Source organism: Carettochelys insculpta, chromosome 3 (assembly GCF_033958435.1).
Source record: "Carettochelys insculpta isolate YL-2023 chromosome 3, ASM3395843v1, whole genome shotgun sequence".
Classification (NCBI taxonomy): Eukaryota; Metazoa; Chordata; order Testudines; family Carettochelyidae; genus Carettochelys; species Carettochelys insculpta.
In genome coordinates this window covers 144,860,978-144,885,915 of record NC_134139.1, presented here as the reverse complement: position 1 = coordinate 144,885,915, position 24,938 = coordinate 144,860,978, and the positions used below count along the sequence as shown (strand labels likewise).

The following is a 24,938-nucleotide window of genomic DNA, read 5'->3' as shown; positions in this document are numbered from 1 at the left end:
AGGCACTGGGGCTCAGCCTGGAACCCATGCTCTAGAACCCTAAGAGGTGGGATGTACCTTGGGCCTAGGCTGCATCCTGAGCCCAAACATTTACAGTACAGAATTAAATAGGCCTTTAGACCAAGCCTAGTGAGTTAGGTTTGCCTTTTTTGGTTGGCTGTATGCCTGGAGGTTTCATCACGATATAATCTTTAATCTTTAATTCTTGGAGGCTTCAGGACAATCCTTGAAGCTCAGTAACCATGCCACACACAGGTGCTGGAACTAGGGGTGCTGGCAGTGCAGCAGCATCCACTGACTTGATGTGCTCTCCATCATATGGTGTCTACACTTTAGCACCACCTATGTGAAAAAGTAGTCTTCCAAAGAGTGTAGTTCAGAAGAATTTTTCCTTATATAAACAGTGAAGGATGTCTGTCTTATTTTACATTTTATATTAAATAATCAGCGTGAGCCACATTTCTCTTTCATTGTTTAATGCATTTACCTTTATCTGGTGGGTGATGCTGAAGTTTCTTGTGGAACATGAGATTTTTGGGCGTCTTCTAGAAGCAAAGAATCAGCATTAAGCTAGCTATTGACATTGTGTGGTTTTATGCTTTGTAAAGCCAAACTTGTTTAGTTCCCCAAGGTATCAGTTGATGCATCCTCTCTGTTTGATTGACTTCTTGTGTCATTTGTGCTGTAGGACCAACACACTGTTGGAGAAGGTTGCTGGTGCAGTTGACCAGTCTGCATTCTACAGTGCCCTTTGGGGTAGTCTACTTACCAGTCCTGCAGTTCGGCTACCTGGAATCACTTATGTCCTCTCCCATCTCAACAGAAAGCTTTCAATGGAAGATCAGCTCTATATAATTGGCAGTGATATTGAGTTAATGGTAATATATTTGTTCATTAGTGTAAGACTCATTTACATTAACTGTGTAGCTTCCACAGGTTTTCTGATGTTTACTCAGTCTTAGAAAATAATCTTTACAGAAATAAATGTATCTATTTTATTTATTTATTTTTTTATTTTCTAGCACCAGTTAAGACTGATATAGTGCGCATGTTAGATAAAGTTTGATAATTTAATTTTAATAAATGTTTAGCATTTTAAATTTGCTGGCCATTCATTATAATTTTCAATAAAAGTACAAACATTTCAGGTTGCTTCTTGAAAACATTTAATGAATTATTTTGCTGATCAAGTTAAACCAAATCCTGCACATTTTAGGGAAAGCTTAAATGCCTGATTATTTTGATTTCTAAAATTTTAATATATTTATTAAGAGGACTGTAACAGAGCTGTTTATGAGGGATGTATGTAGGTATTCTTCCATATAACAAATAATGTTTTAATTATGAGTTCTGTTTTTAATGGCAACATTATTTCAGGTGGAAGCAGTGAGCACATCAGTGCAGGATTCCAGTGTATTAGTACAAAGGAGTACATTAGACCTTATACTCTTCTGCTTTCCATTCCATATGAGTCAGGTAAATTTTAATATAAACTTAAGACATATGTATTCACATACCTCTACATAATTATTTTGCAGTCAAGTGCTAATATTAAGTCAATCTTTATTAATAGCTTTCTCCAAAATCAGAATAAATAAAATCTTCTACAAGAGACTACTGTATATCTTAAATGGCTTATGTATTAGCACACAACAATTCCTGTCTTACACTCATGCGCTACATCTACATGAGAAGCATCTGTCCACAGTAGTGACTGTCAGAAGGGACTTCCTAGCAAAACTTCTGTCAACAGATTGTGTCTACACATGAAAGCAGATTGAGAGAGCAAGCCACTCTGACAGAGAGCAGCCACACTGTCCTTGCCCTCTCTTGACAGAACAGCTGACCAGAAGCTCTACGAACATGGCTGCCTGATGTAAAGGAAGCCCTGTCAATCAGCAAAAGGGTCCTGGATGCTCTGCGGGTTTTTCCGACAAAAGCCCTTTTTTGCCAGAAAAAAATTGTCTCATGTAGCTGTAGCCATGGTGTTTAATATGTTAACATTTTACTTTATACAGACTGAATAAAAGAGGTGTTTATTATTTATAGAAGCTTTTGGTCGTTTGAGATGAGGTCTGCCATATTAGAAATTCCTACACACAATTTCTAATTGATTAGGAAACAAGTTATGTACTGACTTCTGTGTTTTTAAGTCCTTAGTATTTTAAAACTGATTTGATTATTTTGGCAGAGTAAGTGATTTGAGAATTGGAGAGTTAAAAATGTGAACAGTGGTTTGGCATAGTTAGACATCGTAAGGAGTTGGTAATGGACAGGAACTTTTCACCTTTTCACATTTGAACAACGACAGCCCAGTTCAGTAGTGATTGAAATTTGGTGTTTGCTGGCAATTAACTACAGCCTGTTGTCAAACGATTTTGTAGTCACAAACCTATTCCTGGAGGACAGTTGCTTAGTTGGTATTTTTAAATAAAAATAAAAATACCTCTCCAATGGCTCCTGAGGAGCACTTCAAGAAAGATAAGTGGTTGAGTATGCATGAAGACAGAACTACTCCCTCATTCCTAGTGGCAGTCCTTCCATTTCAGGATTAAGGTGGCACTAAAGTTGGGAAGAAGTTTTTGTTTTGTTTTTAGATTTGCTTTCCGAAATGTACATTTTATTTCATGATCTAAAATTATTTGCAAATTTGGATCTAATTAAGTAGGAAAAATTGAGAAATGTGTACTGTTTGTTTTCAGTTTTCATTTTAAAAGGGTATTGCTAATTTGGCCAATTTGTGAGATACAAGCTTCCCACACAGACTAAAAAAGCCCACTTGGAAACAGCTTAGTCAAATTAAAATAATAAAAAACTTTTAATTTTGAGTTGGTTGAAATTTGATCAACTTAGAACAGGTTGGCCACGTCTACACTATAGCAGTCTTTGAAAAGATAATCTTCTGGAAGAGATCTTTTTTTGAAAGAGTGTGTCCACACACAAAAAAGCAGATCAAAAGATCGATCCACTCTTTCGATGGAGAGCGTCCACACAGCCCCCGCTCTTTCAAAAAGACGGGCCAAGGACTGAAAAATCTAGTTCCATGAGGACTGCCCTTTAGAAAAAATGGCCCATGGAGCATCTACGCATGCTTTTTTTTTTTAAAAAGATGATTTCAAAAGGAGGTACTCTTCCTGATTTGTAAGGGGACTTCTGAAAGGAGAGCCACATTCTTTCAATTTTGGATCGAAAGAACACATTTTGTGTGTGGACGCTCTGCATGTTCTTTGGCAAAAGAGCATGATTTTCCAAAAGAACTTGCTAGTGTATGTGTGGCCATTGAAAAAGCAAAAAATGTGATTTTGAGTTGACCTGAATCATTGTGGTTGGTTGGAACCCAAATTTTATTTGTCAGAGCTGTCCATTTAATATCTTTCTTGAGCACTAAATTTCATATATGTAAGCTACAGTTTTTGAAATACTAATCAGTGAGAAGAAAATTATATGTCTGTATCTGATGGGGATTTTTTATGGAATTTTAATCAGTTTGCTTCTGTAACTCCCACTTAATAAACAAAAATGTATTGTAGCAAGGTGATGGACTATTAATAGAGGTAGCAATTTTCTACTATGGTTGCAGTGTCATGCTGCCCTTTAATAGGTGGCTGCTACAAATAGTAATCTTACTTTTGATTTCCTAAAGCTCAGAATTTTGTGATACTTCACTGCTAAGAGTTCCGAGTTTTCAGGAAATTAAACAGTGTTTATCCAGTGAACACTTATACAGTAGCCAGCTATAGTCGTCTTTTTATGTGGCTAACTTAAGTAACATTCCTAATTTCTTCAGGCAACGCGCCCAGACATGATCAGAATTTTGTCAGCAGCCCTTCATGTAGTATTACGCAGAGATATGTCACTCAACCGAAGGCTGTATGCATGGCTGTTAGGTAAGTTTGTACTGCATATGATAATTACCTGTTGAATGGCAAAGATAGGAGTCTACTTTGTAAACATAATGCCAGATACTAGTATTGGTGAAATCTTATGTTGTGACTTTATAAATAATAATCCATGTTGATTATGTTCATGATATATTGATCAGTACAATATAATTGCCGCGAATCTATTAGGCTCTGCAAAGTAAGACTTGAGAAAGCTGTTGATTTTGACTTGAGAAAGCAGAGTATGATTTTATTAAAAGTGACTTATTAGGGAACTGTTAGCTATTTGTCAGCATAGTCATGTGGCAAAAGTCTATGATAATAATAGTCCTTGTTATACATAAAATAATTCTGTATTTTCTTACAGTGTAGAAACCATAGGCTTCACTCAGGATTGGGGCCTATTGTGCCAGGACCTGTACATATTAAAAGACAGTCCCTGTCCCGGGGAGCTAACACTGTAAATTCAGACAAGACATAAGTGAGTGTAACTTACATTTGAAGCAGGAATGGGTAGGGAGGATGAAGTGAATGATAATATATTGAAATAAATTGGAAAGCAAAATGTTATGTCAGTGTTGTGGAATCAGGGAGTTAATATATGTGTGTTTACATATATGTACATATATATGGTATGTACGTACATAAAGAATTGTGGCCTCAATTAGCATTTCTTAGCTATATAACAGCTGCCCAAACTAGGATAAAATTGTCTCCATTGTTGAAACTAGAGGTAGATTATGACTGCTCAGTGTCACGTTGTGTTATGTTTTTCATATTTATAATGATTAAACTCATGTGGTGTTCTGCCAGAGGGGTTCATTCAGCAGAAGGATCAAAAATTCCAACTTAAATGAACCACTTTGTTTTCATAAATATTTTTCAATTCAAAGCTTCTATTATGAGCTTTTAAACTATTTTCTGCCTTTTATAGGAGGACAGAGATACGCATTTAAATAAATGTCAATTTATATTTCCCTAATTTTTCCAAACAAAAGGAAATCACATTTAATAAACTTTAAAAATACCAAATTAAAGTTAAATCTAACTAACCATTTTCCATAAAACAGAACTAGAAACTTCTACAAATCATATGCATCTTTCTCTAACTCATTATATAAATACAAGAATATGCATCTTTCTCTAGCTCATTATATAAATGTTTTCTTAAAATTGTGGACAGCAGATTGCACAGCTATTCTGTGCATGAAATTTCTACTGAAGTCATTATAATTTCATAAATTGAATGACTGCATACTTTAGTATGTGTAAGTGTTGCAGAATTAACACCATATTGATTCAGCATATCCCATATCCTGTACAATGTAAGACTCTGTTTTACATTTAATTGATCTGGATTGGTTTTATTAATATAATATTTTTCTTTGAGTTAATCAGTATTGTGTTGCTCTGTATTACTAATAAAGATTCCACTGTAAATATAAAAGCACTCTTCTTTTAGTAGTGCTCAATGGCTCTATGTCTGATTGGCAGCTGGTATCAAGCAGAGTACCCCAAGGGTTGGCCCTGGGGCTGGTTTTGTTCAATATGTTTATTAATCACCTGGATGAAGGGATGGATTTTACGCTCAGCAAATATGTGGATGCTAGTGAACTGGGGAGAGAGGTTGATATGCTGGAGGCTAGGGTTAGGATCCAGGGAGATCTAGACAAATTGTAGCATTGGGCCAAAAGAAATATGATGAGGTTCAACAAGGGCAAGTGCAGAGTCCTGCACATACATTGGAGGAGTCCCAAGCATTTTTACAGACTGGGCGCCAAGTGACTAAGCAGCAGTTCTGCAGATAAAGACCTGGGGATTACAGTGGATGAGAAGCTACATATGAGCCAACAGTGTGCCTTTGTAGCCAAGAAGGCCAATGGCATGCTGAGGTGCATGAGTAGGAGCATTGCCAGCAGATCTGGGAAAGTGATTATTCCCCATTATTTGGCACTTGTAAGCCCATATCTGAAGAATTGAGTCCAGTTCTGGGACCCTTTCCATTACAGAAAGGATGTGGGTACTCTTGAGAGATTCTAGCAGTGGGCGACAAAAAATGATCAGGGGCTGGACTTATGAGGAGAGGCTGAGGAATATGGGCTTATGTAATCTACAGAAGAGAAGAGTGAGGATGAATTTGATAGCAGCCTTCAACTACCTGAGGCAGGGGGAAGTGGGTTCCAAAGAGGATGTTCCAAAGAGATTTCTCAGTGGTGACAGAAGACAGAACAAGGAGGAATGGTCTCAAGTTGTAGTAGGTGAGGTCTAGGTTGGATATTAAGAAAAACTATTTCACTAGAAGAGTAGTGAAGCTATAGAACAGAGATGATAGATTCTCCTTCCCTGGAGGTCTTTTTGTCCTGGCTTGACAAAGCCCTGGCTGGGATGATTTTGTTGGGATTGCTCCTGTTTTCAGCAGAGGGTTGGACTTGACCTCCTGAGGTCCTTGACAACCCTATGATTCTATGAACTAAGTGGTGTGGCTCTTTTAAGTCTAAAGTTTCATAGTATACTACTTACATGTCTGTTTTTAGTTATTCCTCATTCTTCTATCATAATGCAGTTTTATGAAAATTCAAGAGAAACAAAAATCAAAGTCAGCTATCCATAGATGTCCTTAATACTGAAGTTTATTTTCGGTTGAAACTACATGACAGTCATCCTGTCTACTTTTCCATCAGGCTTTCCATTTTTGAGCAGAAAATGTGAAAACTGCTTCTGAAGAAATGTCATGTTTTTAACAGCTTGGTTTTTGTAAAGCTTATCAGGAAAATGTTGAATTACTCTATGAAAAGTTTAAAGTTTCAGAGAGGAAACCAGGTGTTTTTTCACATAATTTTTCCGTGATCAAGTTGGTTTTCTTTGCATATGAATATTTTTGAAAATGATTCTTTAGAAAACTTTGCTATTGTTTTTACTTGTAAAAATAATTTAGACTAACAACATGAGCGCAATAGCTTCAGTAGCTTGGTCATTGGGGTCCTCTGTTTAAATATGCTATACAGAGTCCAATAGCATTAATTAAGGTTTTGTGGAATTGTTTCTGATGCTACAGTCCATTGATTTGAAGAAACATTCTGTAAAATATATTGCATTTATTGCATTTAATTTTTTCTTGTAAAGAATAGTATAACTGTCTAGCTGTGTGTTCAATGGAAACTAAAACTGCAGAGTGCACTTTACTGTGCAGTCAACTTAATACTTTGTTCCATTTAACTAGTTTCCTTTATTAAACTATGTGAAATGGTCTTTTTCTTGCCGACCTTACTTGGACTGCTAATTGGTAAGTTGTTACTGCAAGTGTGCTGATCCACTGCTTTAAAAAAATTGAAGTAAACATAAAAAAGTATATATTTATTTGTCATGTCTGTTGTTTGCTTCAAGGTTTTGATAATAATGGTGCTATCATAGGACCCAGAAGCACAAGACATAGCAATCCTGAGGAACATGCCACATACTATTTCAATACCTTTTCTAAGGAGATGTTGGTCCAGGTATCAGAGTTTTATTTTATACAGCATTTACTCATTGTGAAACTGTCTTTTGCATCAACATAACTCCTTATAAACATATCTTATTACAGGTTGAACCTCTCTAGTCCAGAACACTCAGTCCTGACCAGTGCCTAACGAGAGAATTTGCCGGACCATGAAATGTCAACATTGTTTTGCAGCATTACAAACATTTTCACTCTTAGAAGACATCTGGGGGTAAATTAGAGCTAAATAACAGCACGGAACACTGAGTGTCAGGACTGGTGGCTGGAAACAAACTTTATGGGACCAAAGGGCCACACTCATGATAAGTGGTTGTCCAGCTAACTTCAATCATGCTAGGTTACGGATGTTGCCGGACGAAAGGGTGCCAGATTGGAGAGGTTCAACCTGTTTGTGTGTATATATATATATATTTTTTTTTTTTTTTTGGTTGAGAATTGTCTTGTCAAAAATCACTGTTTCCTCCTTTACTAATTGACCATCTCAATATATTGATGTCATTTATGTGATTTTCAAGAAAATCTTAGTAAGCTCTGCCTCTCCTGTAATTTTATATCCGTGTCTGTAAATGAAATCGTCTAGAACCCTTAGATTTTGATGATATGTTTAGCTACTGGTTCCTCTCTGTTAGCTAGAGTAGCACTTTTGGAAGGTAATTGACAGCTCAGCAGACTGAAGTTTACTTATTTACAGACCATGTTTGGTCAGACGAGCAGGGGATGACCAGTCCTCACTAGGGAACAAGAGAGAGCCCTTCCCCGGTCTCTGGCACACATAAGAATGTGGTGGGGCAGAGGAGAGGCTTTTCTGTCACCTACTGGCCCCCTGACTGGAGGATAATGGTGGAGGGGGTTGATCTATAAACTTTCCCCTTTCATTTAAAACCTTCATGGGCGTCTGGGAGGTAATATTATCTCAATAAATGCCTCATCCTCTTATAGTAGTTAAGATATATAGAGATGCATTTCAAGGCTACCGTGGGACAGGCTGACCACCAGTTCTGGGGAGCAGGGAGGAGTTTTTCCCATTTCCTACATTGGCAAGGGTCCAGTGTGTTTTTTGCTTTCCTTGCATTTTGGAGGCATAGTTAGGTTAAAAGGAGTAAGAATGGGTTAGGTCATCTGAGCTTGTCTTGGCTGATGTCCATTGCAAATAAATTCTAAAAGGGCCAGTTTCCAGATGCATTGAGACTTGGGATTTGGCTGATGTGTTTGCCTGTGAAAAGGGGAGATCATAAGTATTCACAGGTTCAGGTGCCCCAGGGAACCCCCTACCTCCTTGTTGGGTTATGGTTGGGGGATGGTCAGGATGTTTCTTAAGTGAGCTGAATCCTAGTGGAAGTCTGGAGATGGTTGACCTCGAATTATTGTTGTATGGAAGAAGATCTGTACCACAGCCCTATTAAATACCTGTATATGAAAGGGAACGGGTGCATAGCACCTCTTGCCCATTGTTAAGTTAATAAAGTTATGGCCTACATCTTAAATCCATTCTCGTGTCTTTCATTCACTAAGTTATCGTGACTGATGACTTTATCTGTTACCCCTTTTTCTCACTCCCATGATGCTCAAAGGATTGCCAATTTTGAGGCAGTACATTTCCATTTTTTCTTAGCAGTCGTTGCTCAAGACAGACAGTACCTGTTTTTCATAATAAAGTGGAGAACCCAACACTGTCTTCCTTGAACATTTCTTTTAAAGGTCACAACACACACAGACATATCAGAATAGAATTGTCGTCAACAATTTACTACCATAGAAAAGGCTTTCAAAATATTAATTGCTCCTTTCCTCCACCTTTCTTTGTTAGGTTTTTTCTCTTCTTTTGTATTTTCTTCTGATTTGTGGACTTGACTTTGACACCATTTCTTGAACAGTCTGCTCCTCTAAACGCATGTTTAGGTGTGGAAGATTATCCAAGATATTGTGTATCAATATGTCTTAGTAGATGGAAGATCAAACCTTTTTTCTGTCTTCTCTCTTTTTGTAGAAGCTGTGGAAGAAATGCACCAGCTCCCACTCGTATTGCTGTGCCAACAGTAGAGAGTTTGTGGGAGTGTATTTAGTTTTAGGCCATGTCTACACTATGAGATAAATTCAAATTTAAGGCAGTTAACTGATATTACCACGTGACTGTTTTCACTTTAAATACCGTTAGCTCGATTTAGGGAGCACTAATATTGATATTACAATATCCTCATTACCTGATGGGTATAGTATCAAGCTCAAATTCAAAAGTTGGATTAAAGGCCAGTGTGGAAGTGCCACATCTTAAAATTGAATTTATTAGCCTTCAGAAGTGTCCTGTATGTAACCCCCAGTGCGGTTCAGTGCTCCACTCTGACCACTGCTTTCCAGGTGTGCTGGAATGAGGTAACGGGAACACTGTGGATTTCAAATCAGGACCAGGAGGCCTGTGGCTGTGGGCTCATGTTTGTATGAGAGCCTGAGAAATGTCTGTTTTTTCATTGCTACGAGTGCTGTAAGCACATCTACCCATTACAAATAGCCCCTGCTGGGAGTTTGTGGTTCTGTCTCTGCACATGATATTTTTTTCTGCTCTGCCAGGCACCAGTTGCTGCCCCTCCACACCACGTGGCAGCAAGGCTGCGGTGGGGATTGTGCTTACATAAGATGTGAAGAAAGTTCTCAGTGGTTTACATTTGTGCACAAACCCCCCTCCCACCCCTGTGGGCGCCACGCAGTTAGGGTCTTTCCAGTGCTCAACCATATCACATGGGTAGCCCCCAACCCAATAAAAGGATGTGCCTGCTGTTCGGTGCTGACCATGCTGCCAGGCAGCACCATGTCCCAGCTTGCGCGTGTTTACAGTTCCAAGGGTGGGAAGGAATTCTGGGGACTCGCAGCTGCTGTGGGGGAGGTCTCACCCAGTGACTGAGATATTCAGGGGCTTACAGCCACTGGGAGGGAGCTCTTTCCCCAGCAACTAAGATAGTTGGGGGCTTGTGCTGCTGGGGGGGAAGTCTCCACTAGCAGCTAAGATACTTGGGGGCTTGCTGTCGCCGGAGAGAAGTCTCCCAACAGCTAAGATAGTTGGGGGGACCACTTCAACTGGCCCCCCACTGAACCCCCCCATGCCCCTAACAAGGGACCAGTATATGATGTTTCACTGCCATCCCCTGTGTTGGCAATGTCTGTGTAGTGAAAAGGGAAGACAAAAGTATTTTTTCATAGACTTTTCTGTCCTCTTTCGTCTAACTTTAAGAATATAGTCAGGGTCCCAGGGTTATTTTCATGGATCAAATGCAATCATGGGAGGGTGGACACTCAGTGGATGGCCAGTTGAGAACACAGCTTGTGCACAGAATATTTACAGTGCACCAGAAAGACAGAGACCCCATGCCCTCAGCAGCTCACTGTTTTCAAAAACATTCCCATCGTCTCTTTCTTCAGGCTTTTCAGGGTCCCTGTATTATTTTCAGGGATCAGATGCAATCATGGGTGGGAGGAACAGTCAGCAGATGGCCAGTTGAGAATTCAGCTACAGAAGAAAGAGATTTCTCTATGCTCTTTTGCCATCTCTGTGGATGCCCTATTTTTACTTTCTTTGAAGGGAAAATGCAATATGGGAAGATGATGTCAAAGATGAGTGAGCAAACCCAGAGTACTACAGGGGTGAGGGAACCGTGGGATAGGTTCCCACAATGCACTGCTGCAACAGTCGATGTTTGCCATTTTGAGTGTGGCAGCAATCAGTTAACTTTTGCAAGGAGCATGTGAGGAGGTGAGGATAGTCAAAATCGAATTTATAAATTCCAGAATTACAAAAATTGACATTAGTAAATTCACATTTATCTCGGAGTGTAGACACAGCCTTAGTCTATATCTGACGCCAATGGTTAAAAATGCTTCAGCATAGGAGCTCATTGTTTTCCCTCCTTTTTGAAGCTCTCTTTGTAACTTTTTCCATGCAGTTGAGCTAAAGAAAATAGTCTGACACTCACGGTGCAACCTGAATTGGTAGGTTACGGTTTTGTTCAGCTCTTTATTTAATTTTTTTTTTTTTTTTACTTTCTCAGACAGCTACATCATCACTTTATACCCCTTGTCCATGTCTCTTAAGAATTTATGAGTAAGCTCTTTTGTGTTCCCCACCCTTCCACAAATACTCCACATTCTGTGGAATAGAATGTGATGCCATAGGCCTCAAGAAGAAACGAGAATGAGCTGCATGGAAGTAAAAATAGGTTTCCCTCTACTCTGAGCAATTTTCCATTTTTCTCTGTTGTCATAATTGCATTAATCTTTTCTTCTTGATTTTTCTCATCTATGTATGTTTTATATAGGCAATGATAGGAATCTTGCAAGTTAATGGTCATGGAGAAGAGAGCACACTGATGCAGGATCTAAAGCCTTTCCGGATTCTTATCAGTTTACTGGACAAACCTGAACTAGGTATTTCTTATATATTCTGGCCTTAAATACATTTTTTCATTATGTTTTTCTTAAAACTGATTAATTCTTTTGTTTTACTAGCTCATAAAGCAATGTTCTGGATAACATTCTGGATAACCTGAGGATATTAACAAATAGCGGTTATGCTCAAGTGTTCACTTGACAAAAAGAATTATGTAGTAAATAGATGGTAGGATTGGATGATATAGTTTCTTCCAATCTAATCACTCACTAAATCTTAAGATGGGCAGTGTTAGTAAAATTTAAAATGCGTAGCTCATAAACCATGCATGACTAACAAGCAGTCAAAATTTAATTGTATTTTTTATCATATGGCTTGTCTTTTCAGTCGCTTCTAATTTCTGAGCCAGGCACTTTAAATCTTACTGGCACTCACCCGTTCAGTTTTAACAAAGTGAGCACAGCTGTGAAGATCATTTGGGCAAAATGGTTTGGCAGATTCAACACGGACTCTGCAGCTGCAGAGGTGAATGCTGGTGGTTCCACTAATGGGAGCAAAATGAAGTGAAAAGAAAGCACAAAAAGCTGTTTTTCTCTGAAGACAGATTACTTTGTCTGCATCTACCCTACAGCTCAGTTTCAAAAGATGAACTTCTGAAAGCCACTTTGAGAAAGAACAAGAAGTCCTGTGGCACCTTACAGACTAACAGATATTTTGGAGTATAAGCTTTCATGGGCAAAGACCTACTTTGTCAGATGCATGAGTGTGCTTGTGGTGGGATGGTTTCAGGGGAGGATTTAAAGGGGAGGGCCAGAGCTGGCAAGGTCTATTCAAACAAGGTTTGACAGAATACAGACTAACACGGCTATCTCTCTGTCACAAGGTCTATTCAGTCAGGGTGGAAACGGCCCATTATCGGTAGTTAATTTGGAGTAGTGAACATCAAGAGAGGAGAAAACAAGTCAGTTCAGTCAGGGGGGATGTGGCCAGTTGTCAGAAACTAATGTGGAGGTGTGATCATCAAGAGCAGAGAAACTGCTTTTGTAATGAGTATCAAAGAGGTAACCATGTTAGTCTGTATCTTCAAGAACAAGAAGTAGTCCTGTGGCACCTGTTGCATCTGATGAAGTGGGTCTTTGCCTACGAAAGCTTATGCTCCAAAATATCTGTTAATCTATAAGGTGCCACAGGACTTCTTGCTTTTGTAATGGGCCAACCACTCCCAGTCTCTGTTTTAATCCTTGGTTAATGGAGTCAAATTTGCAAATGAATTGCAGGTCAGAAATTTCTCTCTCCATTTTATTTTTGAATTTTTTTTGTTGCAGGACCACTACTTTTAAATCTGTTACTGAGTGTCCAGGGAGATTGAAGTGTTCTCCTACATGTTTTTGTGTGTTACCGTTCCTGATGTCTATTTATGTCCATTTATTCTTTTATGTAGAGACCGTCCAGTTTGGCCAATGTAAATTACAGCAGGGAATTGCTGGCACATGATGGCATATATTATATTAGTAGATGCATCTGAGACCCCTCTCTTTAAATCCTCCTCTGAACCCTCCACCCTCTCTCATGCATCTGACAAAGCAGGTCTTTGCCCATGAAAGCTTACACTCCAAAATATCTGTTAGTCTATAAGGAGCCGCAGGACTTCTTGTTGTTTTTGAAGATACAGACTAACAGGGCTACCTCTTTGATACTTGTCACCTTGAGAAAGACCGGCTTTTGAAAGTGTGCGTCCACACACCAAAAGCAGATCGAGGTTGTGATCTGCCTTTCGAAAGACTGGTCCCTTCTTTCGACACGGAGTATCCACAAGTTCCAGGGCACTCTTTCGAAAGAAAGAACTAGGAAATGCCATGGATGGGGCTGCAGTCCAGTGCTCCTTTAATGGGCCCCTCCCTGACACCCTCATTCTGCATGTGCCAAGGGCTGGCTTGCCACCCAGAGCATCACAGAGCCTGACCACGTGGAAGAGCCACTTCAGGGCACTCTGTGGGGATATACTTATCTTGTAAAACTGGAAGGGATCTTGAGAGGTCATAGAGTCCAGTCCCCTGCACTCACAGCAGGACCTATCACCACCCCTGAAAGATATTTTTCTTCTTGGATCTACTTGCCTCAAACCCCTAAATGGCTCCCTCAAGGATTGAATTCACAACCCTGGGTGTAGCAGGCCAATGCTCAAACCACTGAGCTATCCCTCCCCGCACCCACTGAACTATGGACCCCCAGCAGCGCGCTACCCATTGAGGCTGTGGTCGGTCTGCTGGCCATGCTGCTAGCTGTCGCCTGCAGCAGCTCAGGGGGGCTACCGTGATGGCCACCCCAGTACAGGCTGCCATTGTGGGGCGACGCCCATGCCTCCTTTCCAAGGTCGCCCAGCACCTGTTGGGGCTACCCCATCCAGCAGCAAGTGCTGGGACTGGCTGGTGCTGGGGGACTGGGATGGTGACTGCTGGCTCCAGAACTTCCACATGACCAAGCAGATGTTTTTGAGCTATGTCACTGGCTCACTCCAGCCCTCCAGCACCATGACACCCAGATGCGGCCCATGAGTTTGCTCAGGGAGCTCTAGTGTCTGCTGGAGGGTGTGCTGACGCAAGCTCATGTTGTCCCTGCTGCCAGCACACTCTCAGCTTCGTGCCAGGGCATTTCTGGGTCCTTGCATCTTTAAACTCAGCTGGATACACCAACTATAGAGCTCTGCTTGTGCTGGCAGGGGCGTCTCCGTGAGCCAGTCAGCTAGCACCATGAAGGACCCCCTCTTTCGAAAGAGTGACACGTAGAGTTTCTACATGCGTTCTCTATCAAAAGAGCCTTTTGAAAGAAGATGCTCTTCCTGAAATGGGAGGGGAGGAGTGATTTGAAAAGGAGCGCTGTGTTTGTTCAGAATTCCTTTTGAAAGAGCATATTTTGTGTGTAGACGCTCTGTGGGATCTTTTGACAGAGCGCCTCCTTTCAAAAACTATTTCAAAAGCACTTCCTAGCGTAGATGCAGCTTTTCTGAGCCATTGGAACTCACTCCAAAGTTAGATGTTTTTTTTTAAACCTTAGGAATTTGTTGGAATCTAATGTGAGTCTGATGCAAAGACTGTCTTGTACACTTGTAGCCAGAAATGGAGAAGAGCCCATTCCAACTGAATCAGAATAAAGATGCTCAAATATTTTACTTTTTATTTATGCTCTCAGGTAAATTTTTATCTTGAGGTGTCAAGATTTAGCTTTCTGAGATAAATTTTACTTGTTGGGATTCACATGGGTAATTTCTTATACATCCTATTAAATAGCATTTATTATATAAATATGTATAATTTTAAATTCTACTGCGCATAAAAGTGCACAAAATATAAGTGGGATTCTGTTCAGCTTTGTAAGTTACCTGAATAAAAATGATCTTTTGGCTTTAGTAAATGAAACTATGTAGACATGAATGATTTGGTTAGGGTGCTGATCATTGGAATGTCCTTCGTTTTACAAAGTTGTAATTGCAGCTATTTTTCATGGTCATTTTAGGACCTGTAATCTTAGAGGATGTATTGATTGAAGTATTTAGAACATTATATACACAGTGCAAAGCTGAGCTGGATCTTCAGGTGGAACATTCTTTCATCAAAGACCATACACAGCTAAGCAGGTAAAGTACAGGAAAAGAATATAACATATGGTTCCTCTTTCACTGAAAATAATATACATTTTAAACATAAGCATTAATCAGTGGTAGAAATTAAGTACTATTTATTGCTGAATGTATGCAAAATATGTAGCAACATCTAAGAACCTGCTCCTTGAAGGGAAAGACAAAGCTCCCATGGATCTTAATTGAAGCTTTTCTTTAGGACATAATGGAATTAACATTTGTAGTTTCATTTTTAAATGATAAAAGGTGTCAGTCACTTTGTTTTGTAATTGATAATTGTAAATGTACATTTACTGCAAAACTCCATGGCCGTTTCTACACAGGCCACTTCCAAAGGACACACATGACACACAATAGTCACGTGGGCCGTTTCTACACAGGCCACTTCCTTTGGAAGTGGCATGTTAATACACTGAGCAAAAGATGCTAGTCAGGCATGGATGCAAATTCCCCGTGCCTTATTAGCATAACTTCATGTGATTTGGGGCCTGTTCTTCCAGACTCCAAAACACCATGTAGAAGCGCGGCCCTCGGGGGACTTTTGGAAGGAAGTCCTTCTTCTGGAGGCCCCTTCTTCCTGAAAACTTTTGGGAAGAAGGGGCCTCCAGAAGGAGGACTTCCTTCCGGAAGCCCCCTGGTGGCCGCGCTTCCAAATGGCGTTTTGGAGTCCAGAAGAACGATCTTCCGGACTCCAAATCACGTGACGTTATGCTAATGAGGTGTGAGGAATTTGCATCTGCACCTTATTAGCATCTTTCGCTCCCTGTATTAGCACTTCCTTTGGAAGTGGCCTGTGTAGAAACGGCCCACGTGACTGTTGTGTGTCATGGAGGGCCATGAACAGTTTTGCCAGTTGCAGGGAGAGGTGGAAGTTACGTGAGATATCAGCAGAATGAGGAAGATGGTATGAGTGAGGCAAGTGACCCAATCCTGCCCCAGTCGCTTCCCAGGTATGGCTCAAGCCAAAGAGCAGCACGTGGGCTCCCCTTACATCACTTGTCATTGGAAACTTGAAGAAAAGCTGCATCAAACAGAAGTTGGGAGAACCTCTGTTTTATTATTACTCACAAAGAGAGGCAACAGGAGAGATCTAATACAGCACCCCCTTAGTTTTTGGGGGTGGCAGAAAAAGAGAAGCCACAGGGAGGAGGAATAGGGAGAGCAAAATTAGGGGAGGAGAGAGGGGGCAGCCAGTGGAAAAGATAGTTAGAGGGAGATAATGAGGGAAATGTTGGAGGAAGACAGGGAAGGGGGAAAAATAAAATTAAGAATGAAATTTAAAAACCAGATACAGTAGAAATACTTAAAAAGGGATAAAAAGATCAAAGACATAGTGGGATGTGCAAGAAGTATGGCAGCTGTGCAAGGATATAAAGTACATCCCCTGCTGAACAACTGCCACTAACGGGCTACATCTACACTAGCGAGTTTTTCCCAAAAAGTTGGGACTCTTTTGAAAAATCCCACAGAGCATTTACACACAAAATGTATTCTTTTGATATTAAATCAGAAGAAGGCAGCACTTTTTCCAGCAGCCCTCTTCTGCTCCCAGATGAGGAAAAGCGCCTTATTTCTGAAAGATTCTTTCAGAAAAAATGTGTGTAGACATCTGAGGGGCCTTTTTTGAAAAAGCAGTCCTCATGGCACCAGATTTTTCAATCCTTGTCCTGTTCTTTTGAAAGACTAGGTGCTGTATGGATGCTCTGTCAACAGTGCAGGTCAGTTTTTTTTCAATCCGTTTTTTGTGTGTGGACACACTCTTTCAAAAGATTTTTTCAGAAGAGATCTTCCGGAAGAACTTCTTTCAAAGATCGCTGTAGAGTAGACATAGCCAAGGAATGGGAAGGAACCAGTGTGTTAATATGAACATTGCAGTGAGTGAACTCAACTTTATATGCCTTTGGACAACACTTAAATCACAGCATAGTAATCCATAGTAAACTATGCTACTATTTGTTGTTTTCTTCTAGCAAATTGAGGGAAAATAAGAAAACTGCAGAGCTGATTAAAACTGCCAATCTTCTTTTTAATTCCTTTGAGCCTTATTATATGTGGGATTACATTGCTCGTTGGTTTGAAGAATGTTGTAGGTAAGTTGTATTTAATTGCTGTAAATGTAAAACTGGAGTTCATTTTACATTTTTTCAGTTTGTGTGTTGACAGTGAAATGGTCAAGATGTCCTAATTGTTGTATTACACCTCTAAAGGCTTATCAAGAGTAACAAATTGTATTGGTTTAACTTTATAGCTACGTCTACACTAGAGCGCTCTTTCGAAAGGGTGCCTTTCATAAGAGAGTGGTCGAAAGACGCCCTTTCAAAGGGGAGCTTCTCCACATGAGCTGGGGTTGGTGTCGTTGACGAGCGCTTTCTAAAGGACCATGCCCCGTGTCGAAAGGGGCCACCCAGAACGTTGAAAGAGAGCATCTACGCTTACTAATGACCTCTTTCGAAAGAAAGGGCCAAGCAACACTGTGGATGGGGTTGCAGGGTGGCCAAGCCCTCCTGAGGCTGCAGCAAGCTGCTTCTTTAAAGGGACCCTCCCCAACACCCTCGGCCCGCACAGCACAAGGCCTGCAGAACTGCCACAAGTCCCGCAGACACAGTGCCCGCAGGAACGGATATGGAGCAGTAGCAGCTCGACACCCTGCTGGCTGCTACCAGCAGAGTAGGAGCCTTGTTGGCCACAGCACTGGTAGCCACCTTGCAGCTCCTGGCAGGGCTCCCCTCCCAAGGGGCAGAAGGGAATGTCTTATGCACTCTGCTGGCTCTGGAGCTACCCCACCAGCTCTGAGTGGTGGGAGCAACAGGCCATGGGGGAGCGGGACAACAACTGGTGGCTCCAGAATTTCTGCACGTGGTGGAAGACCTCCCTGGAGCTGTGTCAGTGCTGTCCCCAGCCCTGAAACACCAGGACACCGGGGTGTGGCATGCCCTCCCCTTGGAGAAGAGGGTCGCGATAGCTGTCTGGAAGCTGGCTGCTCCACACAGCTGCTGCTCCACACAGCTACCACTCCAAGGGACACCAATTTGGTGTGGGCAAGGCCACAGTTGGGGCTGTTGTGATGTAGGTAAGGAGGCCTGGGCACGCACAGACCGGGCGTAAGGAGCTCAGGGGAGCCGGGGTGGAGCACAGGGTGGGGTCGGGGGGCCGAGCACACCCCGTATACCCTCATGGATGCCTGTGTCTCCCCCATCCTCCCAAGGGTGGTCCATGCTGTAAATGCCATGCTTCTCCAGAGGGTTGTCTGCATCAGGAACTCAGACGTGGCCATTGCAGGCTTCGCTGCACTGGGGTTCCCAAGTTGTTTCGGTGCCCTCGATGGAACCCATATACCTATCCGTGCCCCAGAGCCCAGTGGAGGACAATTCATAGACAGGAAAGACTACCATTCTGAGGTCCTGCAGGCTATGGTGGACAGCCGGTTCCAGTTCCAGGACATATATGTGGGCTGGCCCGGCTGCCCCTACAACGTGCAGGTCTTCTGGAACTTGGGCCTGTGCTGCCAGCTGGAGGCAGGGACCTACATCCCCCAGAGGGAGATCCTGCTGGGGGACACCACTGTGACCCTCTGCCTGGTGACCAACGCAGCATACTTGCTCCAGCCCTGGCTCTTGTGACCCTATACAGGCCACCCCACCCCCAGCCAGGAGTGCTTCAACAGCCAGCTCAACCACTCACACCAAGTGGCTGAGCACACCTTTGGCTGCTTGAAGGTGTGGTGGTGCTGTCTTGTCGCCTGCCTGGATATGGGCGTCATCAGTGTCCCGCAGGTCATGGGTGCCTGCTGCATGCTTCACAATATCATGGAGAGTAAGTTAGAGGCCTTCATGCAGCAGTGGGTGGTTGAGGACCGGCACGGGCTACCTCCAGCCAGCTGCTGCCTCTATCCGCCAGGCTCACCAGGACAGGATCTGCGGCGGGGAGGCCCTGCGCCAGTACTTTGACCAGTGGCCCTGGTGAGTGCCACCCCGGCCACTTCTGGTGGTGCTCCCTCACACTCCCTGCCACCTCCCACACACTGTCCCCCATATCCTCCCACAAGCGCATAGCACACAGGGGTTTCGCGAAAATAAACAGGTGTATTGCTAACTCCACAAACTGTGTGCGTAATACATACTGCTAAACATAGCAGAATGTCCAACTATTTACAGTGGGAGGGCTAACTATTTGGACGGGGAGGGGGACCTAGGTGTTCCGCCTGGTGGGCCATTACTTTGGGGCAGAGGTGGAGGGGTGCAACCTGCATCCCCCACATGCCCCGTGTCCTGGGTCCCTGGCAGGGCTGGGAGGGAGTGAGGAGTATGGGGAGGTAGGGCCGGGGTCAGTCTCAAGCTGGTGGTCTGGGCCAGCGGGGTCCTCTCCCAGGGGTCTGGTGGGTGGGGCGATGGCAGGAGGGGCAGCAGGGGGGACAGTAAGGGTGTGGCGGGAGGGGGCAGCTGGGCCAGGAGCTCCTGCTAGTTGTCCACCATGTCCCTGAAGGTGGTCGGGAGTTCCCCCCAGGCCTCCCAATGCTAGGCGGCCTCCCCCTTCTCCAAGCGGAGCCAGTGCTTGGCCAGCTCCACCTGGCATTGGATGGAGGCGGCGATGTGGGGGGTCCTCCACTGGCCACCTCTGGCTCTGCCATGACCGGGCCCATCCTGGTGCTCGTGGTGGCTCCAGCTGGTTGCCACCCCTCACCTCCAGAGGGCTGTCCAATACCATGGATGGGACAAGGCTATCCCAGCCCTTGAATGGTGCAGCTATGGAAATGGGGGAAGAGAGGAACAGGCAGTAAGTACCAACCCTTGCCTCGTGGCCCATGCCCCCTGTACCTCCTAGGGTGCCTGCTCCCTGTCCTCCATATGTGGGTGCAGTAGCCCTGGGGCAGCCCCTTTGTGCAGTTTGTCCCCCTCCCAGGGGCAGGGCATGATGCTGTCCACAGGAACCGATGCTGACGGGCACTGGTGGCCATGCCACTGTACATGGGACATGGTCCGGCTGGGCTCTGGTGGGCCAGGGTCTGCCAGGGATATGGGGGAGCCCCCAGTCATGTATGGTGCCCCTGCCCCATGGTCTGGAGTGTGTGCTCTGTTTGTGTACATGCTTGAGGGTCCACTGCCAAGTTCGGGGGCTTACTGTCTGGCTGGTGCCTGGCTGGAGGTGCAGGAAGGGAGGTTGATTAACAGGTTGATTACCTCCTCGCTGGACCAGTCCACAGCCGAGGCTGGCTCCATGTCTGGCGCTGGTGGTGTGGGTCTGGCTGTTGGTCCCAGCTCCTGCTCCTCTCCTGGCTGGGGCTCCTCGGCTGAGATGTCCAGGAGCACTGATGGGGAGGAGGTGTCCAAGGGGCCCAGGATGCTCCTGAGCTCCCTGTAATAGGGGCAGGAAGCAGGGGTGGCCCCTGACCGCCTGGCTGAGTCCTGAGCCTGGGCGTAACCCTGCCACAGCTTCTTCACCTTACTCCTGACCTGGTCAGGAGCGTGGGCAGGGTGATCCCAGTTAGTCAGGCCCTCAGCCAGCTGGGTGAAGGCATCCACGTTCCCCCACTTGCTCCCCATCACCCAGAGCACCTCCTCCTCCTGCCAAAGCCCCAGCAGGTCCTGGAGTTCGTGCTTGGTCCAGGAGGGGGCGCACTCTCCCCCACCCAGCTGGACCCTTGGGAGCCTTGGGTGCTCTTTGGGGGAGGGCCCTGGGGCTTTTTGTGGCTGACTAGTGGCCATGCCACTCTGGTAGCCACTGGGGGTTCGGCAGAGGCATGCAGGGGCATCACATGCAATGTCTGCTGCCTGCACACTCTCAGCTTCCTGCAACAGGGTTTCCTGCTCTGTGCGGCTTTAAGAGCCATTGCATTCACAGACCATAGACCCCTGCAGGGGCTGGGCAGCATGTCTCCACCTAACAGCTTATTGCCGCCATGGCGGACCCCGCTCTTTCAAAAAAGTGGGACATGGAGCATCCACACACGTCCTTTTTTCAAAAAAAGACGTTGAAGGAGCCGCCTCTTCCTATTTTCTGTTTGGAAGAGTGATTTCAGTTCCTGCGGTGCCTAATATCGACTTCATCTTCAAAAGAGCACACAGTGTGTGTAGACATGCCTCATGCTACTTCGAAGTGGAGCCGGCTCTTTTGAAAGAACAGGCTCGTGTAGACGCAACTTATCTGTATAGCTAAACCAATGCAGCCCCTTTAAGATGTATGTTACTATTTACAAGGGGTATTAAATTTCACCTATGTAAGAACACCCTGCACGGTAAATTTACTTTTCCTACAATGGGAATTTTGTTTAGAAGAATCTGTGGATTTCACAGGAGGACTTAAGAACTCTGTCACCAAAGGTATCAGTTTGGGGCAAAGATTAAAAGCAACTTCCTTGAAAATATGAGTTTCCTGAAAATGGAAATGAGTTTAGTTACTATTTGGTAATTATTTTGGGGAGAGAGGGATTTCTTCCATTTTTAAATGTATTAAGCAGTTTGTCAGTATTTGAATGAAAGAAAACAGGTAACCATCAAGTGAGGGGCACATATAGATTTGCCTATATATAGTAAATGGTTACAGTAATGTCTGGATGACTGCATTTGTTGTTATGTGCAGAATGTGTGAACGTATTCAGCAAGTGATCTGCTGGGATGTGTAGGAGAGCAGTTTGCTGACCTGTAGACAGTATTTATCCAATGACAAGACTTGTATTTAATTTTCACTTAAACTAATCATAGGAGTTCAAGGCTAGAAGAGACCTAGTCTGACTACCTATATATCACTTTATGACTGTGTCTAGACTAGACCCAAACTTTGAAGGGGACATGGTAATTAGGGGGTCAGGAGGTTACTAATGAAATGCTGTGGTGCATATGCAGCACTTTATTAGGCTAAGTCTTCCCCCCAGCAACTTTGAAGTGCCAGCTTGCGTGTAGCCGTGGGTCAGCCGCAGGTACTTTGAAGTATCCGTGCTACTCCAAAGTCCCTTTACTCCTCAGAATTACTGACCCATGGCTACATGCAAGCCGGCACTTCGAAGTTTCACACTTTGAAGTTGCCAAGGGAGAGATTTGGCCTAATGAAGTGCTGCACATGCACCACAGCACTTCATTAGTAATCTCTCAACACCTGAATTACCATGCCCCTTTGAAGTTCGGGGCTAGTCTAGACACAGCCTATATTTCACCCAGTTACTCCTATACTGATGATGTTTGGGGTACACAGTATGTTTTCAAGAAAGGCATTGTAGTCTTGATTTGAAGGTTTCAAGTGATGGCAAATCCACCATATCTGTTGATAGTTTGCGCTGATGGTTAATCACTTTTATTGTATAAAATTGTGCTTTACTTCTAATTTCACTTCATCTGGCTTCAGCTTTCAGTCATTGCTTCTTGTTTTGCTTTTTGCAGAAGATTAAAGAAACCTTTATTCGTATCCATTTTCTCCCTATGAAGTTACTTATATACTGTAATCAAGTCATCTCAGTCTTCTTTTTGACAAATTAAACAGACTGAGCTCTTAAATCTCTCATTTTTAAACGTTATGCTTGAACAGACAGAGGTAGTCAATGGAAAATGTATTTTTGATTGCCAACACAGGGCTCTAAAATATTCAATAAACAAATTTAAAACAAAATAGGTATAAATTACCTAGAGGGACTACTTGTATACAATTAATTGTGACCTCTTCGAGGATGAATTGAAACAGCTGTTAGAAATATACTATTTTAATTATTTTGAAGCAGAATAATTTAAATTGACATGTTTCTAACAACATTTTTTTTAAATCGGGATGGGGAACCTTTTTTGACTTGGGGGCCACTGACCCAGAGAAATCAGGGGCTCTGGGGCGGGAACAAAAGCAAGGGGTTCAGTGTGGGAGGGGTGCTCCAGGAAGCAGGCTAGGGGTGTTGGGAGGGTGGTAGGGTGCAGGATCGGGCTGGGGTGGAAGGCTGGGTGGGAGAGAGGGATGTAGGAGTAGGCTAGGGATAGAAGCACTGGGCACTAGTAGAGGTACAAGAGCAGGCTGGGCAGGAGGGCAGACTGAGCAATTGGGGGATGCTTACCAGTGCAGCTCCCCAGGAACACATGTGGCATCAGGTCCCCCACCGCTCCCAAGCACTGCCTCTGCTGCTCCAATTGGCTGCATTTCCAGCCAATCAGAGCAGGGTGGGGAGAAGCCTCCAGAGACAGGGAGCAGCAGTGCATCAAGCTCCTCTCTTTCCCCGCACTCCAAGCCAGAGCCCGTTCGTCTGATCTGGCTCCAGCTTGCCTGGATCTAGCCTATGAGGCTTGTGGCTCCACACCTTACAGCTTACAGTGGGCTGGATGCTACGGGGGGTGGGCAGGAGGAAGAGCCCTGAGTCTTGGGAGCTAGATCTGGTAGGTTCCCCACCCCTGCTTTAAATAGTCTGTCTTTTAATTGAAAAGAATAATGTTTTAATAAAAAGTTTTCTGCTGGCACTATGCTGATTATAAGAGAGCAGCACGAGAAGCATGCTTGTGCCAATGCGGTCTACTCTTTCTCTTTCTATTCTGCTCATATATATATCGACATACTGCCTCTTCAGATTTACTAGTGGCATCACTGCTGCCAAAACTGATTGTTGATAAAACACTGAAACTAAATAAATGCTGCCACATGCACAAAGTTAGTGAACTGAAAATGTTCCTTTGTTACAAATATTTCAGACTATGGTATGATTTCAGTATTTTATGTTCTTTTAAACTTCACTGAGCAATGTGACAAAACAAGTTAAGAAAGTGTATAAGACAGTAGTTTTCAACCTGTGGTCTGCAGACCCCGGGATACACAGGCTACTGCTAAGATTTCCGAAGGGTTCCATGCTGCCATTCTAAATATTTTAGGGGTCTACACATGAAAAAAGGATGTATGTCTTGCATAAGATATTTTGGAGTTGTAAGAAACCAGACTAAAACTTGATCAGAACACTAAGATTAATACAGTACTATTGGAACTAATCCCATGGTGAGCTTTAATAACTTCAGTTGCTTGGGCCCTTCTTTTCAGATCTCATCCAAAAGACTGTACCTGCAGCAGCATATTACCCCTTAATTCAATCCTTTATGCAATACTGATGCACAGGAGATTTTGCAATGTATGGATTCACCAAAACAATTTCCTGTAGCTCAGCTTTGCTTATTTTATGAAATGTGACTCGATTGTAGCAAACAATGGCATTGCTGCCCTTTACAAAATATTTAACAACTGTTGTGCTTCAGATAAATAAGGATTATATAGTCATCCTGATTTGAAAGTTGAAGAAGCAGAAACTGGGCCAAATGTTTGTTTGAATATTAACTACTTCCACAATAGACTACTAGCTTGTTCTTATGGTGTGTCCTTGGCATATGTGCCTATGAATTAATTTGTTACTTAATCATGTCCTATGTGAACAAAAACAATAATAACCTTTTAATTTCATAGGAGGACCCTTCATGCTAGACTTCAGACTGCGCCAGTAGCTGGTAATGAGTCATCTGAGCTGTCCCTGACCAATTTCTGCTTACTAGTGGATTTTTTGTTGGATATAGTTTCTTTGGTAAGAATTCCTTTCTTCATTGG

At 43.2% G+C, this 24,938-nt stretch overlaps 1 protein-coding gene across 6 annotated transcripts in view; it reads left to right on the top strand.

Annotated features, from left to right (window-relative positions):
• The window catches only part of DOP1A (DOP1 leucine zipper like protein A), a 118,740-nt gene that overhangs the window by 27,687 nt on the left and 66,115 nt on the right, over window positions 1-24,938 (top strand). For all 6 annotated transcript variants that reach the window (XR_012645089.1, XM_074990960.1, XM_074990959.1 and 3 more), the window contains exons 6-13: window positions 689-878; window positions 1,378-1,476; window positions 3,788-3,887; window positions 7,266-7,375; window positions 11,685-11,793; window positions 15,269-15,389; window positions 17,363-17,482; window positions 24,801-24,915. Coding sequence is in view for 5 of the 6 variants with exons in the window: in XM_074990960.1 (XP_074847061.1) it covers window positions 689-878; window positions 1,378-1,476; window positions 3,788-3,887; window positions 7,266-7,375; window positions 11,685-11,793; window positions 15,269-15,389; window positions 17,363-17,482; window positions 24,801-24,915 (964 nt within the window). In the remaining variant the exon portion in view is untranslated. The remainder of the gene's footprint in view (window positions 1-688; window positions 879-1,377; window positions 1,477-3,787; window positions 3,888-7,265; window positions 7,376-11,684; window positions 11,794-15,268; window positions 15,390-17,362; window positions 17,483-24,800; window positions 24,916-24,938) is intronic.